The sequence below is a fragment of the Dunckerocampus dactyliophorus genome, chromosome 17, assembly GCF_027744805.1.
Source record: "Dunckerocampus dactyliophorus isolate RoL2022-P2 chromosome 17, RoL_Ddac_1.1, whole genome shotgun sequence".
Lineage (NCBI taxonomy): Eukaryota > Metazoa > Chordata > Actinopteri > Syngnathiformes > Syngnathidae > Dunckerocampus > Dunckerocampus dactyliophorus.
In genome coordinates, this window is record NC_072835.1 from 18,656,393 (window position 1) to 18,668,342 (window position 11,950).

At 39.1% G+C, this 11,950-nt stretch overlaps 1 protein-coding gene across 1 annotated transcript; it reads left to right on the forward strand.

The window, feature by feature from the left end:
- Positions 1-373: 373 nt before the first annotated feature.
- LOC129170174 (guanine nucleotide-binding protein G(q) subunit alpha-like) lies at positions 374-9,589 on the forward strand. The gene is made up of 8 exons (XM_054757450.1): positions 374-825; positions 938-1,098; positions 2,778-2,962; positions 5,892-6,046; positions 7,708-7,836; positions 7,914-8,043; positions 8,354-8,507; positions 9,392-9,589. The coding sequence occupies exons 2-8, from the start codon at positions 963-965 to the stop codon at positions 9,580-9,582; spliced, it is 1,080 nt and encodes a 359-aa protein (XP_054613425.1). The 5' UTR covers positions 374-825; positions 938-962; the 3' UTR covers positions 9,583-9,589.
- Positions 9,590-11,950: the final 2,361 nt, after the last annotated feature.

An 11,950-nucleotide genomic window follows, 5' to 3' on the forward strand; every position in this document is an offset into this window, starting at 1 on the left:
ATCAATTCGATATCATGGCCAAGGTAGCTTTTGGGGGGGAATGTTTCCTTTAGTTTGTTGATCGTGATTATAATCAGAATTAAAAAGAACGGGACAAACATTGCCGGAAAAAAATAACGTGAACAATTTAACAGTATACATACAATAGACGACAATGTAACAATAGCAAGAAAGTGCCCACAAAGCCCTCCTGTATCTACAATGTAACAATACGAACAACACAAGTATTAGTGAAAATTATATATATATATAACAGTCTTGTATCGATGATGTCGATGTTGGACCGATTCACCCACCCTTAGCTTAAAATGACAATAATTAGTATCTTCAGAGACTGCACTTTTTAACTCTAAAGGCTTACACCTAATTGATGTGAGGTTTTTACAGCAGAGGGTGTCTCCCCACAACGTGGAGCCTCCTTCCGTGTCTAATTGTCGTCTCAAACGTGGGTGACATCTGTCCATAGTTGTCTGCTTGTTACCGGAAATGAGTTAATGTAATCGAGAAGAGCTCATACCGCTTCCCATCAGAGAGCTGCCCCTCCGTCACATGCTGCCTCTCCAGGACGTCTACTTCACAGCTCCATGAGCCGCGTTCAAGACACAAAACAAAGCCCTGGATCTCGTTTTTTTTGTTTCTTCTCTTATGGACACACACGTTTTGGGTTTATTTTCTTTTTTTTAAATGTAATGGCGCCATGAAGTGAAACTCCGCCACCGCCATATTCATCAAATCCACCACACCCGTCAACAACAGCGCGCGACTCTCTAAAAACTTCAAATTTAACTTTAACGACTTAATTTTCTACAAAAAACAAGGACTAAGGTAATTTGGTATTTGGTAAAAAAAAAAAAAAAGATTGTGGTTCTCGGGGATTGTAAAGAAGGCTGGGGGGTCTTGTTGACTTCACCGGCATCATGTTTGTGCCCTTGCCCAGGGAGGTGACGTATTTGCCGGGCACGATGACCCTGATGGCGGCGCGGGCTTGTTGCCTCAGCCCAGAGGCCAAAGAGGCTCGCAGGATCAACGACGAGATCGAGAGGCAGCTACGCCGCGACAAGAGGGACTCTCGACGGGAATACAAGCTGCTCTTGCTGGGTAATGAAAAACAAAAGTTGTTTTTTGAAAAGTTTTTAAAAGAAAGTTTTCACAATGATCGAGCTGCATGCAATTGTGTATTTATTACATTTTTGAGTGTTTTTTCCTTCTGCAGTCCAGCGGCTGTGATTGCATAATAGCAGTTCATAAATGTGATGCATGACAGATCCGACATTGACATTGTTCTAGCCAGCCTTCAAAATAAAAGCTACCAACCTTCCGTACATTAGATACACTTGCTTATCATAATGCGACTCAACTAAAATGTCTTTAACCAATTGTCATATTATGTACTTTGGAGGTGGATAGATTAGCAAGCATTAAGTTGGTGGCAGAATGTAACACCCCCCCTGCACCTGCCCCAAGACACTGCACATGAACTGTAAATTGTGATAATAAGACACTTATAAAACCTTACAGTGGAGGCCAAACAGTCTGACACCGTGTTTGTTGTTGTTACTTAATGAGCTCCTTGGAAACTTAAGCGTTTCCAAACATTTGACCGGATTGATATCAACAAAAAGGTCTCATACATGCCGCTCTTTTATAACGTTATTCTTACCTGAACACATCAACAGCAGTGCAATTCCAACACCATATACGTATCTCCTACTCCAAACAAACACGTCTCTATTCCATTCATTGCAACAGCACTTTCTCATTGTAGCGCGAGATGCGTTCATGGGCATTCCGAACATCACACATCGTCTTTATTATGCGTGCATGGGTGGTATAAATAAATGCAATGAATATCAATAAGTGGATATTGTTATCATCGTCAAGTGTGCTCGGAAATCCCAGAAAAGTCACTCAAAACATGTGAATTCAACTTAAATGACGTGGTGTCTTTGAACGCAACTCCTCATTGCTCATAATAACACAGTTAAAGTCTGATTCAAATATTCTGCAATTAAAGAAACCAGTGTTGGGTAAATAGGTTTTCAGACATGTGTGCCATCTCTTAACTTGATTTGAATTTTGAGTTAATTTGGCGTTGTCAATACATATAAATATATATAAAATCCTGCCCTGTCATTTATCTTTCTTTCAATAAAATACAGTAAAAATGGGCATATTTCAGACATGATAATGGGAATGGTATTGGATTAATTTATTTTGAACATGCATACAAGTTACATTGGAATACATCACATAGTACAATTTGCAGTTCTACATGTCCAAAAAGGAGTAAGAAGAAGCAAAGCTTATTTAATCCTAACCCCCCATCCGTTTCACATCAGTTGCAAGACATTTGTTCACTTCCTGCATTCCAAATGTACTATTTGCTAGTTTAAAATGCATAGGAAAATGATAAGGTAATATGATAAGGTGATATAAGGTAACTGTGTGTGAACTTGGACTTGAAGGAAGGGCATCAAGATAGCTGATCCTAACCAGTTTTTGGAACTGTTGGAGCACCAGTCACACTGGTACAGTACCTAAAGGGTACCAGGCTGTGGTGCCTTTTCATTCTGTTCATTTTTTTGTTTCCTAATTTGTAACGGCTACCAAAAGAGGTCATCTGTACCACTTTCTAGAACCTTTTTCTCACGGCACAAACCACAGTACAATGATGCATAAAGGGTAGAGCTCACCAAACTCAGAGTACGGATGTCAGAAGGTTGGTTGATTGCTCCTCATCCCGTGTGTGTATTGATGGAGTGCATGTGTGTTCTTAGGGACGGGCGAGAGTGGGAAAAGCACCTTCATCAAGCAGATGAGGATCATCCATGGCCGTGGATACTCGGACGAGGACAAGAGGGCGTACACGAGGCTGGTCTACCAGAACATCTTCACCGCCATGCAGGCCATGATCCAGGCCATGAAGATGCTGCGGATCCCCTACAAGTATGAACACAACAAGGTACAAATTGCTGTTTTATTGTCGTTTACAAGGTTGAACACTTGGAGGAGCTGCACAGTTTACAGTGCCCAAGCCTGTAGTATGTAGCTGTCTTGTTGCAGTCAAGCACTTCTGGTAATTCTCAGCCATGTTTAGTTTTGCCGTCCTGCTGCCAGACAACAGAGCAGGCTGTCCTGTGCAAAGTTTATGCTGTGTGGGACATGTCAAGGCAAGAACTTTGCTGGGTTTTGTGGTTGAATGTTGTTTCTACAATGTGCCGCGGGGCAATTAAAAAACAAGCTGCGAGCCGCAAATGTCCCCTGGGCCTCACTTACCCCTGATTTAGTTGTAAAATCATGACACTTGTAACTTTATACTTGTTAAATATCCCAAAATATCCCCCGTCATATTGCAATGTTTACTCATATAAAATTCCAACTTAATTCTCATTAAATTCTGACATAATGCATATAATATGATGTGCCTTTATTCCTGTAAATATGACGTTATTCTTTTAATTGTAAACATGTGAGCGACAAACTGGAATCTGTCCTCTTTAATAGAGTGGACAGCATCTTATTAATCACATAAATTAGCTCGCCCACACAACCACGCTGCACAAGTTCCAGGTAGAGAAGAGAGGCCCTGGAGAGAACAGTACACTTCCTGATGAAGTCTGTGAGTGACGAAGGGAATAGGGAGGGAAGTGTGTGTGTGTGTGTGTGTGTGTGTGTGTGTGTGTGTGTGTGTGTGTGTGTGTGTGTGTGTGTGTATGTGTGTTGTCCTATCACTGTCAGAGCCTTTAGGAAGCAGTAACCAAGTCTGAGTCAGCATTGCTGTTTTCTTTTAACACATTAAGGTGACTTTTGATGGGAACTCTCCATGCAAATACTGTTTTGTTTTTTGTTTTTTTTAACTGAGGGTGCAAATATTAGTGCAGAAGCCAGGAAGTCAACCGGAAAAGTTTGTTGATATGTTCCAAATTATTATGAATAAGTAATTCCTAAAGTGCAAAACATTCAGATGCAATAGAACACTCAATAGACGCACACCTTTTTAAATGTTCTTTTATGATTTTTTTAAATGTTTGTAAATAACTACGGGCAGTTAAATGTAAAATATGCATTTTGGTTGTAATGTGGTCTTTTTATTTAATAGTGATACATTAATTTTACTCTCAGTTGGCCAGTGCATACTTGAACAAGCTTTCTGTCTGCGGCTGCTGAAAAAAGTGGCCAATGAGGATAATAAGGATTAGGGTTGTCCCGATAATCAATAAATCAATTACCCGCACAATAAATAAAAACTAACACGATAATTTTGCCGGCCTTGATCAATTGACATGTGCATGCATGTGTGTTTTCCTCCTGTCTCTCTTTACCAAACAGGCTGGATGATTTGCAGCTCTCCTAACAGTATAAGTCGCTCGGGAGTATAAGTCGCAGGACCAGCCAAACCATGAAAAAAAGGGGAGACTTATAGTCCGGAAAATACGGTGCTTGTGCTGACCACCACCAAAACAAGACTTCACAAAAGCAACATGGATGGCTCAAAAGGCTGCACATGCCACTCACACCATTTTGTATGTTTTGTACACTCTTTTAATTTAATATTTTGTCCGGCTACTGCTACATGATGTTTTTTGTGCAACATAAACACGGTGCATACCTGGCCTGTGCATGTGACTATGGTGGCACACGCGTTGCATATCCACTGAAATATTTGCTGCCAGGCAGAGAGGCACATTAAGGCGGCGGAGGGAAAGATTCCAGGAAGACATCCGTTTTCCAAGCCAGAGGAGATTATCTCAACAAGATTTTACCCGTAACTCTGCAGCCTCTGCACTTAGTTGGGCTCCTAAATGCATTTGAAACGAAACGCTCGATGCACTCGTGTAAACGTCAAAGAGCGAGTGAGAGAGAGAGAGTCTTAAGTGGGAGTTGTGCGCTACATCCTAAATATTATTTTTACTGCGGGATATTTTATTACAAGCATGTCTCACACAACAAAGACAGTAGCTATTTTGTCATCTTGTGAAGACGTTTTTCTTCACCCGTCAAGGGAAAAAGATTGACCGTTGCTTTAACTTGTGCAGTCTCGCTTCTGATTTAATCGCGAAACCAACAGACACAATGCCCTCAAAGCAGGCTGCAGTCTTGATGGTTACCAAAGAAGAAGACTATAGTCAATTCATCTTACAGTGCACAGGCAGCGCATTGATCCTCTCAGCCCTTCTATGAATGAAATAATGTGCTGCAAGGCTTTCATCACCCACCAGGCACCATCATAGTCCACAATAAAGCTATGAGTGGTGGCACTCAGTCAAGGCTGTTTAATCCTAATTTTATCAGTGTTTTTCGCTGACAAAAATCAAGGAAAATCTCATGTGGTGATTCAAGTGTTTTTTTTTTTTTAATTCTCAGGCTCAAAAAGAAAGAAAAATTCATCGTCCATCTTTGCAACAAAAAGAATGAAATAAATGAGGTTATTTGGAAGCAATTGATTAAAACTGTCCCGGGGGTGGGGGAATGGAAATAATCGGTTCCAGAGTCAAACCTTTATTAACCGTACAGGCAATGTTTTAATAACATACAAGTGTAAAAATTAAGATATTAAAATGATAAATTGTGTACTCATCGTAGCTCATTACAAAATGTGTTACCCAACAACTAAAAACGGCTACATTTGCAACGTGTATTCCACTCTTTTTCTTGAATTATTAATTACTGAGCAGCCAGGACAAAGGCGTGTTTACAGTACAGCTACCGCTATGTCACAATTTATGTTTTATTCATTTCTATGATAGTCATCGGGTTTTTCCTCTCGGCCATAACAGACGTGTCTGTAAAAGTCAACTAAAAAGCATAACAGACTCATGGAGTTAATCCTAAGGTTATTGATCCACTGGTATTGATGTTTCCTTGTGCTTTGTTTCCATTCCTGTGTTCAGGCCAACTGCAGTATTGTCAGCGAGGTTAATGTGGAGACAGTGACAACATTTACAAAACCATATGTGGACGCCATCAAGAGCCTGTGGGCCGATCCGGGGATTCAGGAATGTTACAATCGGAAGAGGGAATACCAGCTCTCGGACTCTGCCAAATAGTGAGTGTAAACAGATGGATATCTGCTTGGGCTCTGCAAAATACTTTCCATTGTTTCCTCTGCCTGCCACAAGGGGGTCGGGTTCTGTGTTTATGCCATTGAAAGTTTACATGCTTGAATTAAAAGGGGTTCCTTTTTCACTCTTTTCAACACCACCTACACTGACCTGAAAATGCTGTAATATGACAGGCCAGTAGTTGGCGATGCCACTTTGTAAAGAGACACTACACACATGCACAACACCAGCTTGACCTTCTGGCTCTCAATTAAATGTTTGGATTTAAAATGATGATGTATATAAATGATCTTGGACAGCGCATACAACAGTGCGGTGGTCAGCCGTTGTTGTTTTAGTTGTACTTGCACAAAGCTGCACTCAATTTATACACTTAAAGTACTTATAACTTGTTCAACAGTTTAAAAAAAGACTGGACTGCAGAGAAGGCAGGGCATCAGGCCGTTTGTACAAATACATTTTCCTAACATGTACTGATATGCATGGTTTTGTCATTTATAGTTGCAAATGTATGAGAATAAAATTGTAAGATTACAAGAAAAAAACACATTAAAAGGGTAAAGTGAGAATTAAGCACTGCAGTACTCTGATAATAATAATGATGATAATAATTTTGTAGCAATATTATTCTCATCATGTTATATATAAAATGTTTGTATATTAACGTTATTTTTGTATAATTGCGATTAAAAAAATTGAACTTTTTTTTTTTAGAATTCTATTTACTATTATTAGTTTAATTCTTGTTAAATTACCCCTTTTCTCCCCTAAATTGCAACTTTACCCCCATAAATACACTCCTTTTTTCTCAAATGCACGGCCATTCTCAACTTTTTTGTTGTAAAATTATTTTGTTGTTAACTATTATAGTTAAATTAGAATAAAGGAAAAGAAATTAGGCCTTCATTTGTACAACTGCATTTTGATAGAAACATAATAATATGTAATATATAATGATTTATATATGTGTATATATATGTGTGTGTATTTACATGTATATACGTCAAGTGGGCCGCACGGTGGTCTAGTGGTTAGCACGTTGGCCAATACAGGAACAGCCTGGAGATCGGGAAGACCTGGGTTTGATTCTCCCCTGGGCATTTCTGTGTAGAGTTTGTTTGTTCTCCCCGTGTGCGCGTGTGTTTTCTCCGGGCACTCCGGCTTCCTCCCACATTCCCAAAAATGCATGCAGGTGAGGTTAATTGGCGACTCTAAATTGCCCATAGGTATGAATGTGTGTGTGAATGGTTGTTTGTCTATATGTGCCCGCCTGTCGCCCTAAGTCAGCTGGGATAGGCTCCAGCATGCCCACGCGACCCTAATGAGGATGAAGCGGTATAGAAAATGGATGGATGGATATGTCAAGTGAAACTCTGTAAACAAAATCTCTGAAAAAAACAAGAGAAAGCGATGAAAACAACAGGATTGTAGGCAAAGACAAATTTAACGACTTTGTATTTATTAGAAGGGTGGAAATGCACACATACAGTGTTTTTAGCAGTTGCATCATTTAATGACAATGAGCCATTTTTGTGTTAAAAAAAAAAAAAACATGCAGTCATTCAAAAAAACAAAGGAATGAAGACTTGTAGTTTTTGTGGCAGAAAGAAAAAATGAATCGTCACGCTCTTACGTATGTCAACAGCTATCTGAATGACTTGGATCGGATCGCCGACACTGCGTATTTGCCCTCTCAGCAGGACGTGCTAAGGGTCAGGGTGCCCACCACGGGTATCATCGAGTACCCCTTTGACCTGGAGAACACGGTGTTCAGGTGGGTGTCACCTGTTGTGCTCCAGATCCATTCCAAGTCAGCCATCAAGGTTCTGATACCCGCCGCCTGCCCTGTAGGATGGTGGATGTGGGTGGGCAGCGCTCTGAGAGGAGGAAGTGGATTCACTGCTTTGAAAAGGTGACCTCCATCATGTTTCTGGTGGCGCTCAGCGAGTACGACCAAGTCCTTGTGGAGTCCGCCCATGAGGTGAGAAGCTTTAATGCTGTAAATAATGTCCCATACTTTTAACAATAGGCTTATTAAAGGATCGTAAACAAGACAATTTCAATTGGCTTAATGGTCTCACTCAACGCCAGCTCTTCCTCTTCCTCTTCCTCTGTGGCAGTGTGCTTAATTGATCTGCAGGGGGAGCTCTTTAGTCACTCTGCCAGGCTTGTTTTCATGACAACAAATAGAATTTGCAGCCCTCCTAACAGCATATTTGAGCCCACATCTCTACCCGTACCACTCAGGGGGTGTGTTATTTATTCATTTATTTATTGGTCTGTCATTTAAGAACCGGATGGAGGAGAGCATGGCCTTGTTCCGGACTATCATCACCTACAAGTGGTTTGAAGAGTCCTCAATCATCTTGTTCCTGAACAAGATCGATTTGCTGGAAGAGAAAATCATGCATTCGCATTTGGTCGACTACTTTCCTGAATACAACGGTGAGATACTGCGTTCATGTGTGTGATATGTAGTAATCCGTGCAAAAGATAACCCTAAAAACACTTGCACTCTTCAACATATCTGAAAAGGAGTAGGAAGAAGAAGATGTTATTTAATCCTACCCCCTTTCTCCATGGCTCAGCCATTACTGATCGTTTCTTTCATTTCATGCGTTTAAATGTTGCCATTGTCTAATAGGGAGAGGAAAGAATCGAGAATGTCTAACAATAAATAGGCAGATGGCTTTGGGCTTGGAGTTCCTGAAACGTGGCAGCTGGCGGTAACTATGTGACTATTTAAAAGTGAAATTGTTTCTTTGTATCAATTAAATGAATTATAGGTTTTTTGAAGTTAATTTGATCATTCATTATTTAATTAATTTATTTCTATATATTATTAGATTCTGTTATTTGTTTAATATATTATCATTATTTATTGTATTATTATTATTATTATACTGTACAAAAAATAAATAAATAATTGTTCATGAATGAAGTTGACCAAGGCTGTTTTAGCACATTACTTATTTAAATAAATATTTAAGTTTAACAACAGTATTTATTTGACTTGAAATGCAAGGTAATTGTACTACATTTTACGTTACTTTGTAGCTATTCGTATATTCACACTCCACACCAATAGGGGGCATCATATGCGGAAGACAGGCTATTCACAGCAAGAAAATAGTAGCCTCCTTTTGAACAAGCCTGAGGAAATCCTCAAAAACAGAAATTAAAGAAAGATACATGTTGGAATCAAATTTATTGCATATTAAAACAGACAACATCTGAAACCCTCCGCTCTAGTGGACCAAAGCGGTATGACAGACAAAAACAAAAATGACAGTGACTCTTATTTCCTGACCCCTCCCTACCCCCTGCAGGTCCCCAGCGGGACGTCAAAGCGGGCCAGGAGTTCATCTTGAACATGTTTGTCAACCTCCATCCTAACCGCAAAAAGCTCATCTACTACCACTTCACCTGCGCCACCGACACGGACAACATTCGCTTTGTCTTCCGCGCGGTCAAAGACCACATCCTGCAGGGCAACCTCGAAGACTACAACCTGGTTTAAAGCTGCCGCCGGGGGCTTTGTTGCGGTTGCTGTAATTGGACGTGCTTTGTCGAGCCCGGCGGTCGGAGGAGCCTGACACGGCTGATGATCACTAGATTACAAGATGGGGACTGTAGTGTGGAGCGCATGTCCCCGAATGACTGTACTACTGATGCATTTCATACCTTTTGAAAATAAGTCCTAGCATGTCCTGACCACTAAACTGCTGCCTTAGTGACGAGTCGGTAATAAGAATCGCTCTTGAGGCCTTCCTGCTTTTTAAGGTACATGAATGACTGTGCTCAGATGCAGAGGGACTACTTTTTTGGAGCGCGCGAGGCCTCTGAAGACTTCCAAGTGAAAATCTCTTAGCTTTTGTGCCACTAAAGGGAAGCCAGTCGTAATCAACACTAATTGCACATTTGCTTTTGAAGCCTTCACTGATTTGCACACTTGAGTAACATTGTGTAACGATTTTGGAACACTTTACGTGAGTCAATGTCTTTTTTTGTTTTTATTTGCGCACGGCATCAAAGCTTATGAAGGAGTATTAGGGCCACACATTTCAATGATAAGAAATAGAGTGAATTTAGCAGCCTAAAGTAGTACTATTACTAGAAAAAAAGTTGCAAAGTTATGGAACTAGAATCGCAATTTTACTTTTTTATTTTTTCAAGAAAATGCTGTGAAGCTACAAAGATAAAGTTGTAAATTTACAAGATTAAAGTTGTAAAGTTAGAGAAAAAAAGGACATTTATAATGATAATGTCATAACGTTACGAGAATAAAGTCGTAAACATTGCTGGGAAAATTTGTAAGTCTCAAAAAAAAAAGTTGTGATGTTAGATGGATAGTAGATAGTTTTGGGAACAAAGTCTGATAAATAATACAAGAAAAAAGTGACTTTTTCAAGAAAAAACAAACATTTATGGGGATAAAGATTCAATATTAATCAGTATTAATAGTATTTCAGTAATAGTATTCATGGAAAAATTATTCTTTGCAGGAAAAAAGGTTCAGTTGCAAATAGCAAAGTTGTACAGTTTTGTTAAAGTAGTAATACAAGAAAAAAAATGTTTTGTTTTTTTCTAGGAAGTCAACATATTACTAGAAAAGTCATATTTTTTTTCCAAATAAAAATGTACACAAAGTTGTAAAGTTAGAAAACAAAGGGTGGAATTTCCAAGAAAAAATCTGAATAGTTATAAAGATAAAGTCATAACGTTACAATAAAAGTCGTATTACTACTGTAAAATGCGTAAGTCTTCAAGAACAAAGTTGTGAAGTTGCGTGAATAAAGATAACAAAGTAATACGAGGGGGGAATTCCCATGAAAAATGTTGCAATGTATTTTTTTTTTCAACAAGAAAAAACATTTTGAGGATAAAGTTGCAAATTTAGGAAGATACAAAAGATGATATTTGAAAAAAATAAACTTGTACAGTTACAAGAATGCTGTACTATGATTAACTGTAAAAATGATGTTTAATTTTGTATTTTTTTGTGTAATATTAATATTACAACTTTACTCCACCTAAATTTACAACTTTTTATCTCATATAATCACAACCATACACATAAACATTTATTTTTTTTACCCATAACAGTAAGGCTTTTTTTCCCCTCCAAGTATAATTCATTTTTCTTTTCAGTGTTGCTGTTAGAGACCTTCATCAAGTAAATCTTTTTGATGCACATGAATACATTTCAAAGGGAATCCTTTCTTTTTTTGCAAGCCTTTTTAGTGATTGTGTCAAGCTGCGTTAATGTGCAACTTTCTCCTGTTAAAATTGCCAAATTGGCTGTAGAACTGGGCCGTCATTTATCCCAACGTGCACTATAAATATCAGACGGTACAGCAATTCCCTCCGTTTGGATTGGATGAGGTCGGCACGGAGAGGCTCGCTGCTGACGAGAGAAGTGCAGTGTTAAATAATCTCTCAGGCATTAAATGAGTGCATTGAAGTGCTTTTTAAATGGGTTTTGGAGTAAATGAATACAAAGCTAATTAAGAGCTTATTGGTGACACCACTGTTTACATGACCTCTGTCTTCTTATTAAAAATCATTTCAGTTTAATTTATGGTTGTATTTCACTCACTGCAGCTTATGTTTTATGCAGTTTCTTGGTGTGTGTGTGTGTGTGTTTTGTATGTGATCATTTAAATAAACAAAAATGTAATTATTTGGGTCTGCTCCTACAGTTGTGTGCAGCTGGTTTTTAAATGTTGGCAGAGTTTTAGTCCACAGAAGATGGCTTCACTCCCTGGCAGCGGTGTCCGAGCCAACATCAGTGAGTTTAACCGTGCAAATATTTACTCTATTGACTCTGTTTAACTGACTGTGTGCTATTTTCTGCATTGCAGTCATTGGCCGGTTTATCGTGAAAT